This window comes from Arvicanthis niloticus, chromosome 23 (assembly GCF_011762505.2).
Source record: "Arvicanthis niloticus isolate mArvNil1 chromosome 23, mArvNil1.pat.X, whole genome shotgun sequence".
Lineage (NCBI taxonomy): Eukaryota > Metazoa > Chordata > Mammalia > Rodentia > Muridae > Arvicanthis > Arvicanthis niloticus.
Window position 1 is genome coordinate 29087662 of NC_133430.1, and position 23997 is coordinate 29111658.

Sequence of the window (23997 nt, forward strand, 5' to 3'; positions counted from 1 at the left end):
CATCACAGGGAATATCACTGGTCTCTGGGCCTACAGAGGGCCATGGCAAAAGGACAGTGCCTCTCATGTGTACATGCTCACACAGAATTGCTGCGTCAACATACGTGTATCTTTCAGTTACTAAGTAGTACCAAATTGCCCTTAAGAAGAAAATATTGAATGATAGTATATAAGACTATTCTAGGGCTGGAGAGATGGCTCAGCGAAATAAGAGCACTGACTGCTCTTCCAGAGGTCCTGAGTTCAATTCCCAGCAACCACATGGTGGCTCACAACCATCTGTGATGAGATCCGATTCCCTCTTCTGGTGTATCTGAAGACAGCTACAGTGTACTCACATTACATACAATAAATAAATCTTTAAAAAAAAAAAAGATGCTTTAAAGACTGTTCTAAGACAGCATTGACTATCACACCTTAAATTTTTTTATCACTGTCAATAAATTAATACATGTTTTTTAAAAGTAATTTTTATTCTTTGACAATTTCACACTGAGTGCACAACACACATTGGATTCTGTTGTACCCTTTTTCCCTTGTTACTGGTGAGTTTGTGCTGCTTTTCTACAGATGCTGTTCACTTTACTTCTGTGTTTAATGCTTCCTTTTGTGTTACCAGTGTATATCACACTTAAGTATTAGGCATGCTTGTTATCATTAAGTTTTATACTATTGAAACACAGGTACACAGGGAATATAATTAAAGGTGTAATAAACATGGGTTCCTACAACTATCTTGGATTTGCGAGGAACACTGGATCATGTCAGGAAGCAGCTGCTGAAGTTCTCAAGGAGTATGGAGCAGGAGTGTGCAGCACTCGTCAAGAAATTGGTAAGTGTGAGCTCAGGAGTGAGTAATACAGATACAGTGTTAGAATAATAAATACACAAACACTTGACCTTTTACTTTAGGTCAGGTCGAGCAGACACTTTCTTGTATATTTTGAGATGGTTTCCAATGTGCTACATGTGCATAATGTCCATAGCAATGTTTTGTATTTGTTTCTTTGTGGGATTTAACTGACTTCTGTAAATCTCAGAAGTGACACTTATTGCATGGGTACTATCAGCTAAACACTAATTGGCAAACTAGGGCTGATAATCCTGTAGATACAGTTCAAGAATTAAATAGTTTAATTTGCTAATTCATATAAGCCATTTGGAACAGACTAGATAAAAATTTTTGCTGCAAGTCTATAAAGTGTGTAGGATTAACAATCTTATAGAAAGAAATGTCCCCTATTTTTTGGTAGAAAACTATTAAGTGTTAACATTAGAAGGCAGCTGCTTTTTTTTTTTTTTTTTTTTTTTTTTTTTGATATTTAAACCTGAGAAAATTGAGTCAGCAATTCACTAGGGTGGACAAAGTTCAGGGATTGGGATTTAGGTCTAGTTCATTAGGTCTAGTTCATTATGTGCAGGGTCCTGACACTTCTGCAGGCAGCGGTGAGTCACTGGTGAAAGCCCCACGAAGCTGCTGCTCTCACGTCACTGCTTTCTGCTTCTTTATTGAATAGTGGTCCCAGAGCATCATCGACTTACTGGGCAGCAGGCTTTTCCTAGAGTAAGCACTGCTTTGCATTTGTCAGAGCTAGTCACTAAGGCAATCCAGGTTCAAGCGCTGTGGGGATGGCTCCCCACCTCTCAGCACAGAGACTAAAGGGATTCCATCAAATTTCATCTGCCACAGTAACTCATACAACATACTGCATTTAAAATGGAATAAGGAGAAAGTAAAAAACAGAATTATGCACCGTTTCATATCTTCAGCTTTATTCATTCATGCATTTCAGACCATATGTGCACACTACAGGTCTTCAGAACATCATTACTACTTTTCTTAGTTTCTTAGGAAGCTTCTGTAGTTGTTTATGCTTTGATTTTTATCCCCAACCCTCTTCTTTCAAGAGTGGATGCCATTGCTGTGGGCCAACACATAAGTACTTCTTCCTTGAAAATACTCAGCTGCAAATTTCAACTAAAAGTCAGTTCCTGAGAGACCTAGATGTTAAATGTATTTGTGTTTTGTTTTTTCCTCCCTCCCCTCCCCTCCCCTCCCCTCCCCTCCCATCTGTGTGTTTGTGAGAGAGAGAGAGAGAGAGAGAGAGAGAGAGAGAGAGAGAGAGAGAGAGAGAGGAGAGAGAGAGAGAGAGAGAGAGAGAGAGAGAGAGAGAGAGAGAGAGAGAGAGAAATAGGGTATCACCATGTAGCCCTGGCTTAGGACTCACTATGTAGATCAGGCTGGCCTCACACTTAGAGATCTGCCTGTCTCTGCCTCCCCCTCTTCTGAGTGCTGGTATCAAAATTGTGTGCCACCATGTCAGGCTTGGCTCTATTCATTTGTTTTGATTTGTTTTGTTTGGCATTATTCTTAAAGTATATTGTTACATGTAATATGGACATTTTTGATCTAAAAGTCCTAAGTGTTTAAGAATAGCTCAGTAAAGTAAAAAATGGGCTGGTCCTTTGCATGATCTAGAACATGCTTTGTAGTTACATCATGTGTGTTTTGTTTCTTGGACCCCATGCCAGTTTAGTGCTAGAGGAGATCAGTTGGACCTTTACCACATCTTCAGTCTAAGTGTCCCAGGCGAGCTCCAGAGGAGGAGCTTGGAGAAGGGTGGGTTTTGTTGGGGTTTGTTGGGTTTCCTGGTTTTTTACTGTAGCCCCCTGGGTACTCTTCACTATTTCTCCAGTGTACTGCCACCCTGTCTCCCGCTTTAGTGTGAAATACTTGTTTTCAGGACTGCTTTACAGTTACATGCTGGTACTTTGGGGGAGGGGAGAGGATGTGGAAGGTTGTTTCCCTCGTCCAATTTATGTTCTGTGTTCCCGTTCTCTTCCTTTCAGTAACCAATTCCCTATTGGTAGAGCTCATGTCTTCCTGGGTGTGTAGTCGATTGAAATTTGATATCTGAAACTGTCTTGTCTAATGTATTACTTGACTAATAGTTCTGGTACTGCCACATTTAAGGCTGAAAACATCCTGTGAGGAATGAGATGCTTGCCTCCTTGTTGTCTGGCACCAGAGGCTTGTCAGATATGGTGCTGTTCTGGTTCCTAGGTTTTCTGTGACATTCCTTCTCTCCAGTCTTCTAACCAAAAAGACTTTGTTGTTTAGCAACCTGCGATAGGGATGGGTAGATAATACATAAACATGCTTAATAATCCCCAAGGTACCCAAAGACATCTGAAGAAAGATGTGCTTGCTGATGTGGTCCAGCCATGTAGTTCCTCTTCCCGCAGTAATGAGGTCTACTCTTGTTTTTCTGGGCAGTTGTTTGTTTTTTATATTCTTCAAAGCTTTAAAAATCTTAAATAATATTTTTAGTTAACATGCAAAATAGAAAATAGATTTCCTTCTTACGTTGTAATACATTTAATACATACATACTTTTCATATTTGTTCCCTCTACTGCTTTCCTTGTCTTGCCTCACCTCCTTCCATCCCTTCTCTTTTTTTTTTTTTTCTTTTTTTTTGGGGGGGAGGGTGTTGGGTGTTTTTTGTTTTTTTTTGGTTTTTTTGTTTTGGTTTTTGGTTTTTGGTTTTTTTTTTTCCCCTGGCTGTTCTGGAACTCACTCTGTAGAACTCAGAAATTGGCCTGCCTCTGCCTCCCAAGTGCTGGGATTAAAGGTGTGTGCCACCACTGCCCAGCTCCTTCTCCCCGATAGCCCCCATTGTATTTTCATATATGATAAAGTTCATATAAATTAAATTCTGCACATGAGAAAAAATGTGTTTCCCTTTTTTAAAAAGCTTTTTCCTTTGATTTTTTTGAGGCACCCCCCCCCCTTTTCTTTTGATGTGTCAGATTCCAGTTATACCTTGTTATGATTGTCCCCTCCTCACAGGCATTGCTTTTTCCATGATCTCCTCTTGGAAATTTTTCTCAGCTCTTTTTAAAAGCATGTACAGACTCTTGGTATCTCTTTTCTAATTGCCTTCCTTTTCTGTCCTTTTCAATTGTTACATTTGAGATATTGAGTGTGCAAACCTGTCTATAAATTTGCCCTTTCTCACCATTTATAGCCTGGCGTTGCACACACACTTCAATATCTGAAGCCCAGGAGTTCAGAATAATGTTATTTTACCTGTGGAGGTGAGAAGAGGAGGAATTACTTGATTTTTGTAGGGTTTAGAAAGGATGGGATATTACTCTGTTTCTTGTCTTAAAAGCTTTATTAAGATATCATTTATATGGTATAATTTGCCCATTAAAAGAGTATACTTCATACAGTCTTTTAGGATAGTCATAGAGATGACAACCTTCAATACAGTTTAAATTTTAGAATATTTTCATTCCGTCTGATAGAGCTGCCTGACCCACTAGCCGTCACTGGTAACTATTGGCATACTGTCTTCATTTGCCTCTTTTGAATATTTTATGTACATAGAATCTTGTATTATAGAATCATGTAACATAGAATCGTGTCTAGCTTCTTTCTAGCTCTTTTCACTTTGTGTCTACTCACAGAATTATGCATAGCATGCATTAGTACTTCATAGACTGCATCAGCATGCCGTTCTACTTTGTGACTAGGTAACAGCACATTGTGTATATATACCACATTGTGTTTTCCACTTATCTATGATGGACACTTGGTTTATTTCTCCTTTTGGGTTACAAGAACACATTTTAAAATAACATTTTAATATGCCTCTTGGGTATGTACTTAGGTGTGGCTTTGGTTTTTTTTTTTTTTTTTTTTTTTTGGTTGTTTGTTTTCTTTTTCTTTTTGAGACAGGGTTTCTCTGTGTATCCCTGGCTGTCCTGGAACTCACTCTGTAGACCAGGCTGGCTTCGAACTCAGAAATCTGCCTGCCTCTGCCCCCCAAGTGCTGGGATTAAAGGCGTGCGCCACCACTACCTGGCTTAGGTGTTTTAGGTGTAATTTTATATTGACTTTTCAAGCTGCTTCCTAGAGCAGCTATACTATTGCATAGTCTCATTAGCAGTAAGAGGTAGTGTTTTTTCGGGAGGTGGGAGGGTAGGAGGTAAGGGGTGAGCATGTTTAGGCAGTCTTGCAGCTATATAGCCCAGGCTAACCTTGAGCTAATGATCTCTGCCAGTGCTAGGGTTACAGATGTGTTCTGCTAAGCCTGGCCTTACGTGTTTTACATATCATGTCTGTAGCCCGTTCTTAACCCTTGCCTGCCTTGATTGCTGCTGCCTCTCACTTTAAGCCTCTCTAGAGTTCATGCACTGAGTGTGGGTCTTCTTATCAAATCATCATCTACTTGTTAAGGACATAGATTTAACCTTTTGTCTCTCAAAGTTCCCAACTCTGTTGTCTTCCGAGGTTACCATGACAACAAATGAGAGCTGGGGAGTTGTGGAGGATAGACGCATGAGGTCAAGGTGTCTGTCAGCGGGCAGTGCTCACGCTGACAGTTCCAGTTGCTTGCTGCCATCCTCGGTGTTCCCTCGCTTGTGCGCCCATGGCTGTCTCCCTGTGTGTCATCTTCTGTACCTGCTCTGTGTGTGTCTCTTTCTATATCCATGGTGTTATTAGCCCAATCCCATTGACTTTAATTTTTTGATTATTTTTATAAGGACGTTCCAAATTGGCTATGTTCGTTTTGTTTTGGGGCTGGAATCCCAACCTGGGCATTACATGTGGGCACCTGCTCTACCACAGAGCTGCTCCTTGCCCTGTCAGAATATCTCTTTAATAGAACACAGTTCACCTTTTGATATTACTCATGTGTATGGTTCTGTTTTTCACTAATTGATTACTAAGGATTATCGTATCTATAAATGAAATTTTAGTTCTTGTTTTGTGTGTGTGTGTGTGTGTGTGTGTGTGTGTGTGTGTTTAAAGGCATGTGTCGCCATACCTGGACTGAAAATATTTTTATTACATTTGTGTGGGTGTGTATGCTTGGATGCATGTGTGTGGTATGGGTCAAAGGACAACTCTTAGGAGTTGGTTCTCTCCATCTACTATGTTGGTTCCAGGGATTGAACGCAGATGGTCAGGCTTGGCAGCAAGTGCCTTTACCCGCTGATTTATCTTATTGGTCCTATTTTCTCTTAATAAAGTAATAATTTTAAAATTGAGACTTTATAATACTAATTTTATTACTTGACTTCTTTATACAGGAAACCTGGACAAGCATGAAGAACTAGAGAAACTGGTAGCAAGGTTCTTAGGTGTGGAAGCTGCTATGACCTATGGCATGGGATTTGCAACAAATTCAATGAACATTCCTGCTCTTGTTGGCAAAGTAAGACAGCATCATTTGTGGCAGTTCTCTTAGAAATATAGTCTTCTATTTTGATAAATATTCTTAGTTAGCAGCCATTATTAACACTAGACTGAGGATAGTTTACAAAGATAGTCCATCACAGATTTTTGGCAAGTAAATCCTACAAGCCTGATATCAGTTGGAGCTTTCTTCCTAGGACCCATGGTCCTTCCCTCTTTCTATATAAATTTGATTCAAAGGGATTCTGATGAAAATAAACCCAAACAACTCAAAAGTATGAAGAAAAGTTTAATCATTCAGAAAGGTAATCAGTTTGTCTAAGTAAAAAAATAAGAAAGTACATTTACCTTGTTATTTAGATAAATTATATCTAAACATAACATATCTTTGTATGTGACTATATCTATCTCTGCACATTCATCCTGTAATAGAACTTGTGAGAGTTAAAGTAAGCAGTAATAAAATGTTTTATAAGTGTAGCTGCTTAGCACTGTCAGCTTGAAAAGAACCCTTGAGGTGGTTTTCTTTTTCTTTTTTATCTTAGCATCTATGTTTACAAATGGCACCTTGACAAAAGTAGTGGATTACCTCAGACTTGAGTTTTGCTTGTCTGTTGATTATATGCTCAAACCTACAACTGTGAACGTGTCACATCATTTTTCTGGTCCTCAAAGTTTCCTTTTAGTGGATTAATGTAATTCTTTTGGGGCAGAGGGTGGGGGGGGGGTTTGAGACAGGGTTTCTCTGTGTAGCCCTGGCTGTCCTGGAACTCACTCTGTAGACCAGGCTGGCCTCAAACTCAGAAATCTGCCTGCCTCTGCCTCCCAAGTGCTGGGATTAAAGGTGTGCGCCACCACTGCCCGGCATGGATTAATGTAATTCTATGAAGCTATAACTGTATGATTCTGTGAGGAACCAATGAGGCAAGCAGTAAACAAATAGCAGTGCAAGGGAATTAAACCCAAGTGTATTGATATCACAAAATGAATTGCTTTATTTGTACATTGAAGTAGAAGGCAGACCTTCTCAGATGAGATAAAAGTAGTTAAGTTTCATAATATCAAATGAACCTATTTGAAATATAAAGATATGCACATTAAAAGTAAAAAGATGAAGAACACACACTGGCATGCACCTACCATCCTTGGCACGCGGAAAGCTGAAGCAAGAGGGCTTCTGAGGTCCAGGGATCTGATCAACACAGAGCTGGGGAGCGGGGGCTGTGTCAGAAATAGATAAAGAATGTCTGCGGCTCTGCAGCCTAGTGGTACAGTGTGTGCTTAGCATGTGCGTGGTCCTGGGTTTGATCTCCAGCCTTCAAAGAGAAAAAATATGGAAAAGATATAGCATGTGAACTAATGAAAAAGTAGAAGTTACTATATTGATGATATAAACAGATTTCAGACTAAGGAATATTGTAAAGATGAGGAGTTCTTTTGTCTGACCTCAGTTGAGGTCATAGCTTCCTCATGTACGTTACATCAAGCAAACAGGATTCGTATTGCCTAGATAGACACTACTGTCATTCTATACACTACAGTGGGCATGTACAGTGTGACCAGTCCAAAGGCCCACAAAGTAACAGCCCTTCCCAAAACACTGGAATGAAAGGTCACTGTGTTTTTAGTATTTGCAGTCTTTCTAGTTGTTATTATGTTTATGCTTTTGAGAATTTAAAACATATGCTTAGAGTATGATTTTCATATATCCTCTTAATCTATCTGATTTCAGAACCCATTTAAAAATAACTTTCTTTTAAATTTCATCAGCTTTTGAGACTCACATTTCTCTGTATCAACCAGAAAGAAAAAAATGTAGAGGGAAATCACTAGTATTATTGATTAGTATTAATCAAAAGAGTTGATTGATCAAGGTGTATTAGGGACCTGATAACAGCTTCAAAGTACAGGAAGTAAAAACTGATGAAACTCAAAGGAAAATAGAGAGACAGCGCTGCAGTTAGTGCTGTGCTATAGCAGAGTCATCATAGTACAGAACGTTGGAAAAGCACTCTCAACTTGATAATCTCCTAGGCACCTACCAAATACTTCCCAATATCAGCAGGATATTCACCAGGATACATTGTTACTTTAGTATTTAAATAAAGTTTTAATATGTTTGGAAATATTAAATTATTAAAGTATGTTCTTTGACCACAGTGCAGTTTAATCAGAAATCGTTCACATAGATTTTGGAAGTTAAAGAGAAAAAAAAGGCAAAGCAAATAGTAGTCAATGAAATGTAACATCACAAATTACAGGCTAAAACTAAGGCAATGTACAGTTGACATAGAGAACACTAAATGTACTTAGGGTCTTAAGTTTGAGTGTGTACGCCTTTTCCCTGAGTTACATACTTAGTGTATATTTAGTTTATATTATTTGGGGGTGGAGCTTTTCTACCTTAGGAAATCATAAAAGGGGGGCTGGAGAGATCGTTCAGTGGCTAAGAGTACTTGCTGCTTCTGCAGTGGATCCAGGTTTGATTCCTAGCACTCACATGGTGTCCCACATCTACCCATAACCCCAGTTCTAGGGACCTGATACACTCTCATGATGCCACTGGGAGCAGGCATGCCTGTGGTACACATACCTACATGTTGTGGGCCAGACTAATCAAAACATTGGAAAAGAGCAGACCAAGCCCAGCTAAGTAAACAGGAATTATGCAATAGCAACGAATAGAGAACCAGTAAATTACAGAGGAAGCCAGTGAAACTGAAGCTTTTTCTTTGAGAGATGAACAAAATAGCCAAATCTAACGAGACCCACCAGGATAAAAAGAGAAGAGACAAAATTACCAGTAGCAGGATTGGAGAAGGACCTCTTTGTACTTAAAGGATATTTTACTTAATGATACATCTGTGGACTTAAAGGATAAGAAAGGTGTGTTGGGTGGGACACAGCCTGTTCAGCAGCTCCTACACTGTGGACAAGTTCTTTGAAACACTTAGTATGTGTTTCCTTACATTGGTTACAGTATTCAGCGTTTTGGGAGCATAAACCTGAAGACTCACATGTTGCATTCTCAGGGGTTTTAGCACTGGAGGATTAAGTGACCTTACTTTGCAGCTTCCTGTATGCTTATGAACTCAAACAAATCATTGTTTAGAGTTAAAATTTTCCTGTATTAACATGAAAGGTACTACTTAAAGATTAATCTTCCAAATTATAGTTGAAACAGTAGTAACTATTTGGTCTTTTAAGGATAGTAATCTTTTAAATCTGGTGGTAAGAACCTGTTTCGTATGTTATAACAAAATAATGCCTTAACATACTGCCTGAAGCAGATGCACTTAGATGTCACCTCTTAGGTAAAACAAAAAAAAAAACAAAAAAACAAACAAACAAACAAAAAAAAAACACATAGTTTTAAAAAAAAACATAAAACATAGTAAAAACTCACAGTAGACTGACTAAAAAAATAAAAAGCTGATAGCTAAGAATATTGACAAGGGATCTGAAAACAGCTTGGCAGAGTTTGCTTGGAAAATATCTGGAAAGAGAAGGAAATGAAATTACATCTCTTGGGAGACTGCTTTTAAAGAACACTAGAACCAGGCCCAGTACTATAGACTCTGAGAACTTACAGAAAAGAGATCCTACCTTTCTTCTCCCTGTAGTTTAAATTTAGACTTATAGAAGGGCTAGAAAGATGTCTTAGTGGTTAAGAACAACGGTTGCCCCCTTCAGGGGGCCTGAGTTCAATTCCCAGCACCCACATGGTGGCTCACAACCATCTGTAGTGTGATTTGATGCCCTCTTCTGGCATGCAGGTGTTCATGCAGATAGAGCACTCATATACATAAAATAAATACATCTTCAAAAAATTATAGCATTCACAAAATTGCTCCAGAGTGTTCAGAGTCCCTGCATGGCCTTTACTCAGCTTTTCTCTGTGATAGCATCTTACTTACCACTGAAGCATTTTCCAGAGCTCAGAGGTTAACAGTGCACTGACAAATGCAGAACATATTTCACGTCTACTGTTAAACACTTCCACTCTCTGCCCCTGGTCAGTCGAGGCTCCACGCTGCATTCAGTTGTTGTAGCTTCCAGTCTTCTCCAGTGTGTACTTTCTGGCTTCCTCATTGGGAGAGTGTTCTCTGGCTCCTTATTTGTAGACTGTCACAGTTGTTGACATGGGTTATACAGAAGGACACCACAGAAGTGACATCCACCCCAGTGTGTTGTATAAGGTGCACAGTGTGCATATATTACTAATAATGTAGATAAACCCTGGCCATCTACATTATTAGCTAGGAGTTAGGCAAGCTTTTCTTCTGTAACTTACTACTATTTCCTTTGTAATTACCAATTAAATTGCAGAGAAACTTTAGCACTATGTAAAAAGTATTTTTTTATTAAACTTTCATACACTAATTATAGTGTGAATATGAACCGAACCAGGTAGGTCCTCTAGAAGAGCAGTCAGTGCTCTTAATCACTGAGCCATCTTTCCAGCCCTGCTTTGGTATTCTTAGAGTGATTTTTTTTTTTCTTACTCCTTCTATATTTATTCATTGGAGTTTTATGGAAGAGTTGTTTCTTCTCCATTTATCTCAGTATAGACCCACAGATACTTCATTATTTATGTAATAATAGTCCAACAATAATATCTCTTTTAAGAATTTGTACTTATTGGGCTGGAGAGATGGCGTGTGTGTGTGTGTGTGTGTGTGTGTGTGTGTGTGTGTGTGTGTGTGTGATACACATACATATATATACACATACATACAGACAGACAGACAGACACACACACATATACATAAATCTTTGCCAAAAAATAACTTATTTATTTATGTAGAGCTGGGATTTCTCGGTAGGTCTTGGCTGCCTGGAACTCACTTTGTGGACCAGGCTGGCTGTGAACTCAGAGAGCTGCCTGTCCCTCCCTCACAAGAGCTGGGATTAAAGGAGGATGCCATCACACACGGCTCTGAGTACCTTTTTTTGCTTGAGTTGTTTTTGTTTTGGCCATTGGAATATTGTGAGATGATTTTCATATGGAAATTTACTCATTCATTCATTCATTCATTCATTCATTTGTTTGTTTATGGTGGTGTCGAGGATACAACCAGGGCCTTGTACATGCTACGCAAATGCTCTCTACCGCTCAGCTGTAGACCTTCCACCCCTATTGAGGCCATTTTTGAAAGACAAAAACCTGTTTTTGTATTTTGTTTTGTTTTATTTTCTTTAATTAGGTTGAAGGGTCCCATGAGATATGGAAGAGTAAGAAGTTAGGAAGAAATAAACCACCAAAAGTATCAGGCTTTGCTCTCTTTTTAACTTATGTGTTAAATAGTGTTCAGGGATTTAAGAGGCTAAACCACAGTATGAATACTATGTGATTTGGGTTTATAAATAGTTTCTTCTCTAAACTCTAGAGATCAAATAGCGAAGGGAAAGCACCATTTCTACAGCTGCCCTTTCTCACAAATTGATCCATCAAAATTCTCTCTAAGCAAAGATACTAGAACCTTTTAAAGTCTGGCAGATTTTGGCTGTAAGAACCTGTTGATTGATATATATATATATATATATATATATATATACACACACATACATACACACACATATATATATACATACATACACACACACATATATATATATACACACACACACACACATATATATATATATATATATACATACATACACACACACACACACACACACATATATGTAATTAAGTTGACAGGGTGACGAAACTGTTATATAGGCTAGGATTCTGCATCTGCTTCTAAAGCATCTTTGAAAAACAGTTCTCACTAATATTTATTAGCAGTTTACCTTCCTGTGCTTGTGATTTTGCAGGGTTGCCTGATTCTGAGTGATGAGCTGAACCATGCATCACTGGTTCTAGGAGCCAGACTGTCGGGAGCAACCATTCGAATCTTCAAACACAATAGTGAGTTACTCTGAGGCTTTGCCTTTGGCTTTAATGTTTGATATTCTTTTGGACAGTGTTAGTGATTACATAAGTTACATTAATAATTTGAAAGTACAATATAGCTGAAATAAAAGATTTTAAATGTTCTAGTCCAATCTTTTTTCTTCTTTTTTAAAAAGATGTTTTCTTTAATGAAATAAAAGCAGAATATGTAGCATTTAAAAAAGAAAAACAGGGCTAGAGAGATGGCTCAGTAATTAAGAGTATTGACTGCTCTTCCAGAGAAACCAGGTTCAAATCCAGCACTCGCATGGCAGCTTCACTACTGTTTTAACTCCAAGAGCTGACCCCACACAGATATACATGCACACAAAACACAAATGCACATAAAATTGAAAAATAACAACATTTTTAAAAAGCAGAATGTGGTAGCACATACTTAAAATTCTAGTATGTGGGAGGCTGAAGGTGGAGGGTTTTTAATTTGAGCATGTGCATGTGTATCTGTTTATCTGTCTAGCTATCTATAAATGAATAGAATATATGGAGGGGGATTCCTTTTTGCATTTGACTTTCAAGTTTTCAATCTTAAGTCCTTGTTTACAAATCTCTGTTCAAATACAGTTACGGAATGTGTGTCTTATATGTACCTATAATATATCTTGTGATAACACTAAGAGAATGAATAAGATTAGTGAAGAGATTTTGATAGTTAAACAAATAAAAAAATACAATAGTGAGACCAGCAAGCTACCTCAGCAGAAAGGCATGAGTTTGATCCCTAGAACCCATTAAGAGATATGACTCCATAAAGTTGTCTTCTACCCTACACTCATGCTATTATGAATCTCACTCCCAACCCCTACCCAGTCACAAGTACACGCATGCTTACACATACACCTGGTAAAAAGTTTACTGCTGGGCTGGAGAGATGGCTCAGCAGTTAAGAGCAGTGACTGCTCTTCCAGAGGTCCTGAGTTCAATTCCCAGCAACCACGTGGTGACTCACAACCATCTGTAATGAGATCTGATGCCCTCTTCTGGTGTGTCTGAAGACAGCTACAGTGTATGCATTTAAATAAAATGAATGAATATTTAAAAGTTTGGTGCTGTAAAGATAGCTCCGTGGTTAAAGAGTGTGTACAACTTTTAAAGAGGATCTGAGTTTGGTTCTTAGCACTCACTTAAGGCAGCTCACAAATACGAATCCAGATCTCAGGGATCTCACACCCTCTTCTGACCCCTACAGGTACTTAACACTCATATGCAGACATGCACACACAATGAAAAGTAAAAATAAATCTTAAATTTTTAAAAAAGTTACACACACACACACACACACACACACATATATATCTGGACTCCTATGTAGTCAGGTTTGGGGAGATGACTCATTCTGTAAGGTATCTGCCACACAAGTGTGAAAACCTGAATTCAGATCCCCAACACTTATATAAAGAGATGGGCATGGCAGTTCATGCCTATAATTTCACCATTGGGAGATAGAGACAGGAAGCTCTTTGGGGCTAGCCAATCTAGATAAATTGGTGAGCTAGAAATTCAGGAGAGACCATTACTCAAAAAAATATGGTGGAGTAATATGATTTGAATATGCTTGGCCCAGGGAGTGGTACTATTTGGAGGTGTGGCCTTGTTGGAGGAAATGTGTCACTATGGGCATGGACTTTAAGACCCTTGTCCTAGCTGCCTGGAAGTGAGTCTCCTGTTTGCCTTTGGAACAAGATGTTGAACTCTCTGCTTCTCCTGCTCCATACCTGCCTGGGTGATGCCATGCTTCCTCCTTGATGATAATGGACTGAACCTCTGAACCTGTAAGCCAGTGCAGTTAAATGTCCTTCTAAGAGTTGCCTTGGTGATAGTGTCTCTTCATAGCAGTAAAACCCTAACTAAGACAAATATGGCTGAGAAAGACACATGACATCAACCTCTGGCCTCTAGAAATACACATGTATTGCTGTGTACTTGCACATGTGTATATATACACAAGCATATATATATATAGATAGAGAGAGAGAGAGAGAGAGAGAGAGACATAGACATAGACATATATAAGAAAAATAGAACAGACAAATGTTGAAGAACAGTAATGTACAGAGAAGGTAGGAGGACAGGGGCAAGTGTCATCAAGCTAAAACTTGTTTCCTAAGTGGAAATATCTTCTTTCACTGTTGCAATAGTTTATTAATTATAAAACACACAGAGGGAGAAAGATCATCCAACCATATGTTTAATATCTTCTCTTACCAAGATGTGTATAAGTAGATGAAATTGTAGAACAATACATAGCAAAATGTTAGGTCTGTCCCTCTGGACAGACAGATTGGATGGCAATAACTTTGGTGTTTTGTTTTATTTTTTTATAAAATATTCTACAGTGAGACCGAGACAGTGTTTTGTAGTGATTGAGGCTTTTTTCATTGTTGTTGTAAAACTTTTAGCCATACATACTGTAATTCTCTCGTTCATACCTGTGATTCTTTCTCCTCCTTCATTTAATGTGATGTGTCCGGATATGCCCTAACTCGTCAGCTTCTCCATTTGGGCCTTAGTCCTCTCTGAACTTGTTTACTAGGAAGAGCACTACACTCACATGTTTGCCCGATCGTCTGGTTCCTGGAGAGCAGCCCTAGAGTGCCTAGTGACAGGGGGCTATGTTTTAATACCTTTCGAAATTGCATCAGACATATAACAAACACGACATTGGCTGCTTGTGCTCATTGTTCAGTGTGGCCTATTATGTATCTGAATCTAATAAAGACACAATGTTTTGAGTTTTTTTATGCATAGAGTGATTTTTTAATGCAGCTCTTGTATTTGTAGATATTTCTTTAAGCTGGTATTTTCAAGCTGGTGTCTTTATTGATTTTAGAAGCTTTCTGTATGGTCCTTCTGTTTCACTATTTTTATTTAAATGTCTTGCTATTTTGACTTATCCAGATGTCTGACTTTTAGATTGTATTTCATGGTTTCTTCATTAAAGAAGGGGCCTGTTCTCCCACATTTTCCTTTGGGAGTTTTGTGGCATATTTAAACTTAAAATTTACATGAATTTATGGGGTATATGATAAAAGGAAGATGGAAATTAATTTCCTAAGTAGGCAGTCTTTCCAAGCATTCTTGCTATAGATTGCTCCCTTTGCTGAAATTTGTAGACTTTGTCATTGTTGTTGCTTGCTGAGTTTTGAAATGGGGCCTCATTATGTAGCCTTGGCTAGCCTAGTACTTACCATATAGCCTAGGTCTATATGTCTCTGAATTCTGTTTCAACCTTCTGTGTACTAGAATTGCAGCCATACGCAGCTACATTCAGCCTTCTTTTTCCCGTTGTCTTCCTTTTGTCTAACATGCTGAATCACTATTTACTGTGGGTCTCCTTTCTGTACGTAAACCGGGAACAACAGCAGTGAGTACAGATCTGCTTGACCCTGCTCTCCACACTGAGCAGAGGCTCTGGGTCAGGCAGGCTGCTGCAGTGGTGAGTGCTGCACTCTTGCCAGGCTGGTCTTGGTCCTGCAAGTACTGATAGATTTAGTACACTTGTGACCTTTAGTTCACCCTGTTGTGTTGTTTTATTACATTTCCCTTTCTTATTCAAAATCTCACTAGAAAAAGAACAAAGATGGGCAGTTTTAAGCCCCCCCTTCAGTGATAAGCAGTAAAGAACACAGAATCAGAGCCTGTAGTGTGGTGGCTCCCACTAGCATGACCTTTACCTCAGACTTAGTGCTGCTTAGATTTTAGAGGAAAAAATTTTTTAACATCATTCAGAACAAATATTTTAAGTATAAAATCTATAGAGATGGGAACAGTGGAGTTCAAAGCATTTATGAGGAAAAGTGAGGTTTTTATTAAAGATAGCACCAAGCATGCTGTCTTTCAACAGTGCAGTTGATGGAGTGCGTGTGGAACAAGCATGGGAGCTGCCCTAAGCTAGACTCATGCATGCCCCACACTGGTGTGTTTCTAACCATGTAAAGAGAGGCTGTTTAAGCAACTATTGAACACATCTGGGTAAAAGGAAATAGGTCATGCACTTTGAGAGTGTTTTCCTGCATGTACATGCTTGGTGCTCATAGAGGCCAGATCTCTCTTAGATCTAGACTTATGCATGTTTGTGAATCGCTATGCGTGTGCCGGGAATCGAACCTTGGTCCTCAGCAAGAACAACAAATGTTCTAACATCCTTAGCAATCTCTTCAAGTCCATGCATATTTGCTTTTTAAGAGGCACAGGTATTTGGAGTGATTTACTCACTCTTGCTTGGTCTTGATACAGTTAGTTCTGTGTGAACCACTTTTCATTTCTGGATGAACTGCTTGGGTTAGAGATGCAGTTTGATTTTTAAAATGAAGAAAAGCTAGTTCAAAGGCAGAGAATATAACATATTCTATCTAAGCAACTAAAGCAATCAATTTCCAGTCATTTAATCTCATTGATGACTTTGAACACTTGTCACACTTAGATGTCAACTAAGGTAGCAATAACTTACTTATCTTTTCTGCCCAGCTCTAATTATGTTAATGCCCTCTGCTGTCTGAAACATTTCTGAATAAGAAATGTATATTCACATTTTTCTAATTCTGTTAGGAAAAAGATACTTTGGAACTGAATTCTTTCTTTGTGCCATAGATATGCAAAGCTTGGAGAAGCTTTTAAAAGATGCCATTGTTTATGGTCAGCCTCGGACAAGAAGGCCCTGGAAGAAAATCCTAATCCTCGTGGAAGGCATATATAGGTAATCATGCTCTACTACTGTTAACTGCGGCGTAGGCTGCAAAGTCAGTAAGCTTTCAGCTGACAGGCTGGCACGACTAGCTCCTTCTGGAAACTAAAGTAAACTAAACTTAGTGGCCATGACTTGTTATAAATACCAGGAGTCAGAGGACCTGCTGAACACGAGGGTCTTTATGTGAGGTTATTTTTCTACTGCTTATAAAAAGCTTACACATAAAGATTCTAATTTATTAAATTACAAAGCTAGGTGTAATGGTACATAACTATAATTCCAGCATTCAGGAGATTAAGATAGTAGAACCATCTGTTTGAGAGCCACCCAGGGTACATAGCAAGACCCTTGCACTGTGGTTGTATTCTTGTCTAGCATAAATGAGGGCCTGGATTCAATCTCCAGTCTCACACAAAACAAACTAACATCAAAATAAATAAAATAAGTTACATTTTGCTTTTAGTTTTTGAGATTTGGTCTCTTGTATCCCACACTGACCTTACACCCCTGATGCTACCTCTGCCTCTTGGGTGCTAGGATATACAGGCATATTCCCTCGTTCCAGGTAAATTTCAATTTTCAGATGTTTTTCTCTTGTTAATATGGACAGCATGCCTTAGTTAGATTTCTATTGCTGTGATAAAGACCATGACCAAAAGCAACCCAGAGCTACAATCCACTGAAGGAAGCCTGCGCAGGAACTCAAGGCATGTATACCGAGCACAGAGTCGAATGTTTCTCATGAGTGCAAGCTTTAAGGAGACTCATGGGCTGGGGACGTGCATAGGTATAGAGTGCTTTTGTAGCATATTCAAGGCCCCAGCTTTAATCCCTAATCCCACAAAAACAATTTTCTGTAACTTTAATTTTTCTGTTGTAAACTATATAGCTTAGTTTAAAACCAGAAGTGGAGTTCTCAGGTCTATTTTAAAAATCAATAGTCTCAAAATGTTAACAAGGTGAACAGTTGATAATTTTAAGAGTTAAAAGGTCTCTGTTTTGTTTTGTTTTAAACTCTGTTTTGCCAGCATGGAGGGGTCTATTGTTCGCCTTCCTGAAGTGATTGCTCTCAAGAAGAAATACAAGGCGTACTTGTATCTGGATGAGGCTCACAGCATTGGGGCTCTTGGCCCTTCAGGGCGAGGTGTGGTAGATTACTTTGGCCTGGATCCTGAGGATGTAGATGTTATGATGGGGACATTCACAAAGAGCTTCAGTGCTTCCGGAGGATACATTGGAGGCAAGAAGGTAAAATAGGCCTTTAGAGTCACCAATTGGATTTGGGAACTGTCTAGTAGGTGGGGTCCTGTACCTGGGATATTAGGATCCTGGAAGTGCTTGTGGATTGTGAGTGCTGGTGAACACCCACCCTATCTCAGATGCCTGGAGAGCGACTCTTATGTCTCTCGCAGAGCTAAAGGCTGGTTCTGTTCATTGTTTGTTGTTTGCTCATTCGAGCTTCTTTCTAAACTATTGGTCTGAGATATAGAATACTCTTTTGTAAAAGAGCACACAGAGGTGCTTCTTGTTTGCTATAGCTTCTGTTGGATTTGAGTTATACTCACACTTTGAAAGGGTTGTCACAGGAGCCAATGGGAATGGAAGATAGGAATGCACAAACAAGAAGAGAAGGTTCTATTAGCTCTAAGACTCTGCAAAGCATCTATTTTTCAATGTTATATGTGACCTCTAAGGCAGTTAAGATTCCATGCAAAATCATGTACAGTCTGCATTTGAATGCCTTTGCTTTGTAAGACCTTGGGGAAAGCATTTTTAACTTTTAGTTTCCTTATTAGTAAAGTAAATATGGATGGTTTGTAATGGTTTAAAAATTATGTGTGCCTATGCTACAACACAGATGCATTTTGCACATACGTTAAGTGAAGTGAGTCACAAACGGTCATGTCATACGATGGATTTTTTTTTCTTATGTTTTATCTAGAATAGATGTGGAAACAGAATGTAGGTTTAGTAGTTCCCAGATGGTGAGGAGATGGGGAAACGGAAAGTAACTGCTAATGGGTACAATATTTCCTTGTAGGATGAAGAAATGTTCTAGAATTAGGTAGTGGTAAGGGTCACACAGCGCTATGCCAAAATCCATTGAATTATACACTTTACAAAGATAACTATGATGGGATATGGCTTATATTTCTATAGAGCTATTACAAAGAAAAGAAGGAAAAGAAAAATGAAAAAAAAAGAAAGAAAGAAAGAAAGAAAGAAAGAAAGAAAGAAAGAAAGAAAGAAAAAGCCCTTGAGCCAGGCTTGCAGCTCAGTAGTAGAGAATTGGCCCAGTATGTGTGCTGCCCTCAGTTTGACTCTCAGTACCACAGGAAAGAAAAGAAAACTTGCTATAACATTAAGACGTGTATATCAAGCATCACACATAGTAGGTACTCATAAATGCTTTGAATTTCCTCTTAAAACTAAACAATTGGAGCCTTAAAGAATAATCATTCTCAGTGTATACAGTGCGCTGGGAGCCCGTGCCTGGCAAGAGACAGCACTGTTTTGGCTGTTACTACCAGCAGGTACATGTTCCACATTGACTCACAACAGCAACACAAACTAGAACATTTCTTTAACTTAACATGAAATTGTAGTTAGAAGAACCTGAAATTTTGTAACACAACTAGAATAACCCATAGAAATAGCAGTTGGGAAAGAGATTCAGTATAATTGATTTTTCTGTGGTTGTTGGTTCTTCATGGGTTCATGCTAAGAAAAGCTAAACATTTTCCCCCCAAGGGGATCAAAAAGCTACTAGAGGTTTGGTTCTCTGACAGCACAGAACAAGGATCTAAGGATCTGTGTACCACCCCGAGTTATAAGTGGAATACTTTAGAAGGATGTGCAGTGCTAATAATGGCAAAAACCAACAAGCAAGAAGCAAGAGGGCTGTGTACTCATTGAAAATAGCATGTTTATCTGCACGAGATGCTTTGTAGACATATAGTATCAGCTAGTTTCTCCTCTTGAAGCTTGCTGATGGTTACAGTGGGTCTCATTTGATTCAAACTTCCTTTTATTCTTACAAGAATTTTATGAAGCCTTCCTTGTTAAGGGTATATACATTCAGAATTTCCAAGAAGAAAAAGGAATGTTGTAGTGTAGGTTTTTTTCTTTTTTAAATTTTTATTTATGTATGTACTTTATTTTTATCATATTCTTAGCTCATTGCACTTTTTTTTGTCCATTTTTTGGGGGGGTGTTTTTTGGGGGGGTTTTTTTTTTGGTTTTTTTTTTTTTTTTTTTTTTTTGGTTTTTTTGAGACAGGGTTTCTCTGTGTAGTCCTGGCTATCCTGGAACTCACTCTGTAGACCAGGCTGGCCTTGAACTCAGAAATCCGCCTGCCTCTGCCTCCCAAGTGCTGGGATTAAAGGTGTGAGCCACCACTGCCCAGCCCTTTTTGTCCATTTCTGTTTCCACTGATTCCCTTGTGCAGTTTTCTTAAATTGGTTATGGGGTGCATAAATTCTGGCCACAGTTATTTGTGTACTTTGCATCCACCAGAGTTTGACAATCAGGCAATCAGATCAATCCCAGAGAATTCTGATGTGTGAGCATTAGATGCAGCAGTTATGAACCAATTCTATGTGACAGATGGTGCTACTGCCAAGGAAGCCACACATGAGAGAGGAATCTGTGACCTGATACCAGGTTCTGTCCTTTCTTGATGCTGTTCAATCTTTATGGGTATTTCGTGGTTAGAATGTACTTATTAAACTAGTCATATCACCCCAGAAGCAGATTTTTTTCACTAGCTTTGAACCAGACTTCAGACAGTCCTTCTATGAAGACCTGATCAGGAAGTTGTGCAAGTCTGTAAGTCAGGAAAATGTGTGACCACCTTGTTTGTTAGTCGGAGTGCTTGCTGTGTAGCACTTGACCTCTTGATTCTCCTGCCTCCCTTCCCACTCACTAGGATTCAGTGCACGTGCCATCTCACCTGGCCTAGCAGAGTTCTAAATATCACACAGCGCTTTCTTTGCCTCAGGAAGTTGAAGAGCAAAATGAATGCTACATTTGATAATTATAATTTCAGTTTTTTTGGTTTTGTTAAGAACCAAAGAAAAGTTTCTAAAAATTTAAGAAACAGCACAAAACCAAAAGACCCATGGGGAATATGGTGGCTGCTTTCTAGATGTTGACAGTGAGGGCTGTTACGGAGAGGAGCATAATTCTAGGGGCAGTGCTGCCACACACATCATTGTATGAAGGCATCAGATATCTTTCATCAATGCTCTCTTCTGGATTTAGGTCTGTGCCACACTTGCTGTGAGTTGTGTGTAGAAAGGCAATTGACTACACGAAATGTTACATAACACTTGTAAGCACTGCGTTTGGTTTGTGTGCATGGTGTGTTTCTGCAGGCATCATTCAAACTCACAAAAAGCACTTCACTCTCATTAGGCAGGGGCCTCAGCCTGTGATTGTTGTGTCATTCTGGATGTGCACAGTCCTCACCTGGCTTGTTGTAGTAAATTCTGCTAGACTCGTACATTGTTCCCTCCATGTTGTGTGACTTCTTGGGAAGACACGAACAGATGTCTGTTCATTCCAGATAGGACACTGATGACAGAAGAAAGACATGTCTAGTAAGTGACAGCCTTTAGACTCCTAAAGCCTTGGTCAGTTGCTTTTGATCAGGTTTGGAAGATTTTACTATGGATTTTTACCTTTTTTGTTAGTGAGACAAAGCTTACTTTGGGAGTTAAATGATATATTGATATGAATTAAAGATAGTAAATCATAAGTCATTTCAGAAATGATACAAGGTATTTGTGCTTTGGGATGCAGTTGTGAGCAAATTACAAGCATCTGCCTATTTCACAGTTGTGTTGTCTCTTTTTATTTGTTTTTGATACATACATGGCTACTCACCCCTCTCATTTTGTAGCCTAGACTAGCCTTAGATTTGCAATCTTCCTGCCTCATCCTCCCAGAGATTAAGGTTATAGGCATATACCACCACACCCAATAGTATACTAGATTTTTTTTTTTTTTTTTTTTTTTAAGATTTATTTATTTTATGTATGTGAGTACACTGTCGCTCTCTTTAGACACACCAGAAGAGGGCATCGGATCCCAGTATAGATGGTTGTGAGCCACCATGTGGTTGCTGGGAATTGAACTCAGGACCTCTGGAAAAGCAGTCAGTGCTCTTAACCACTGAGCCTTCTCTCCAGCCCGTACTAGATTCTTGTTATGCATGTTTTATTTAAAGATTTAAATGAAGATCTGCTGGCTTAGCAGCTAAGAGCTGCTCACACCTGCCAAGTGTGTGCTATGTCACTGAGTGATACACTCTCAGCCTAGGAAAAATTGTTATTTAGGAGTACAAGGACAGGCAGTGTGTGTATAGGGTGAGACACAAATGACACTTGGAAGCAAATTATTGTCTGTCAAAAAGCAAGTTAGTATTTTTTTTTTTTCCTTTTTCTTTTTTTGGTTTTTCAAGACAGGGTTTCTCTGTGTAGCCCTGGCTGTCTGGGCACTCACTCTGTAGACCAGGCTGGCCTCGAACTCAGAAATCCGCCTGCCTCTGCCTCCCAAATGCTGGGATTAAAGGCATGTGCCACCACTGCCTGACTAGGTTAGTACTTTCTTAACTCATCTTTGAATTAACCTTGGACTTTGCCCTGTTTCCTTGTTGGCCAGTTGGAAGCTTTGATGGTATTAGCTGACTTTAGTCTCAGCTTAGCACCCTGCGCCAGACTGTTGAAGAGTTCAGTAACACCTAGAAGGACAGCAGTTGCAAACCTGTGTACTCAAGTGTCGCCTCTGCTTTTGCAGGAGCTGATAGACTACCTTCGCACACATTCTCACAGTGCTGTGTATGCCACGTCGATGTCACCACCTGTGATGGAGCAGATCATCACCTCCATGAAGTGCATCATGGGGCAGGATGGCACCAGTCTAGGTAAGTCTTTTTCAGGAAGCGTTTCCTTGGCTTAGTAAAAACCTTAGCAGTCAATTGTGCTGTTATGGTTGAGGTTTTTCCCTAAATAAGGAGTTAGGCTTCCAACAGGACAACACTATCCATAGATGCTTTTCAGTGTGTTACATAAACTTTGATAACTATCCTGACTTCCTTGTGCAGAATTTCCTTTTTCTTTCCTTCCTTCCTTCTTTCCTTTCTTCCTTCCTTCCTCCCTTCCTTCCCTCCCTTCTTCCCTCCCCCCTCCCTTCCTTCCTTCCCTTGTTTCTTTATAGGGAGATATTTCTATATTTCTATGTCTGGCTATCCTAGGACTCTGTGTAGACCCAGCTGGCAGTGAGCTCACAGCCTCTGCTTCCCAAGTGCCAGGGTTAATGGTGTGTGCCACCGTGCCTGAATCACACATGATGAGACCTTTCTAGTGCTACTGTGCTTTTAACTTTAGGACATTTGCCTTCGGGGTCTTTCTTAATCACATGTTGTATGTGGAAATGTAATTCACTACATAGGGATGTATGTCTTCAATCTCATGTTTCCAGAGTAAATGTCTTTGATTTTAAACCCTCTTAAAGTTTCTAATTTAATGTACAGTACATAATGAAGGTCATCTTAAATCTATTTTTGTCATTGGTGGGATGTCCATCCAAAGAGATGCAGGTACATAACTGAAATCAAAGTAAAAGATATTGCCTTGTTTATTACTTTGTATCAGCAGAGGGCAGTGTTGACTAATTACTATGAAAGGAGGTCACTGAGGCCTTGTTTTTCTGTTTTTACTTTTAATAGTCTTTGTAGGGGTAAGACATTGTGACACAAGGCTATAATCATAGCACTTTGGAAATGGAGAATTATTCAAGGTCGTCCTTAGCTATGTATCTTGAGGCCAGCCTGTACTATTAGAGACTATACATCATAAAAAAAGGAAGGAAGGAAGGAAAGCTTTTTACTAGCAGTATGACATGTACTTAATTTAATGTACTTGTTCTCTTGCTGCTTTTGAGGCATTGTGGGTGTGGCAGGTCTTACATCCTTAGCCTTGGGCTCTTCATGGCACTACAGATGTACATGTGTAGTACACAGCACTATAGATGGACTACAGCCTACATTGGAACCAGTTAAGTAGGGTGTCAGGTTTTGACTAAGACTTTTCTGAAACCCAAACTGACTTTATGTTTGTTCCCCTCTGTCAAAGATCCT

General features: G+C 39.2%; 1 protein-coding gene across 1 annotated transcript in view; it reads left to right on the forward strand.

The window, feature by feature from the left end:
• Positions 1-23997, forward strand: part of Sptlc2 (serine palmitoyltransferase long chain base subunit 2) — an 89102-nt gene that overhangs the window by 36789 nt on the left and 28316 nt on the right. Inside the window, exons 4-9 of the mRNA XM_076921554.1 lie at positions 684-832; positions 6105-6229; positions 12034-12127; positions 16760-16865; positions 17885-18104; positions 22656-22782. Coding sequence (XP_076777669.1) covers positions 684-832; positions 6105-6229; positions 12034-12127; positions 16760-16865; positions 17885-18104; positions 22656-22782 — 821 coding nt within the window. The remainder of the gene's footprint in view (positions 1-683; positions 833-6104; positions 6230-12033; positions 12128-16759; positions 16866-17884; positions 18105-22655; positions 22783-23997) is intronic.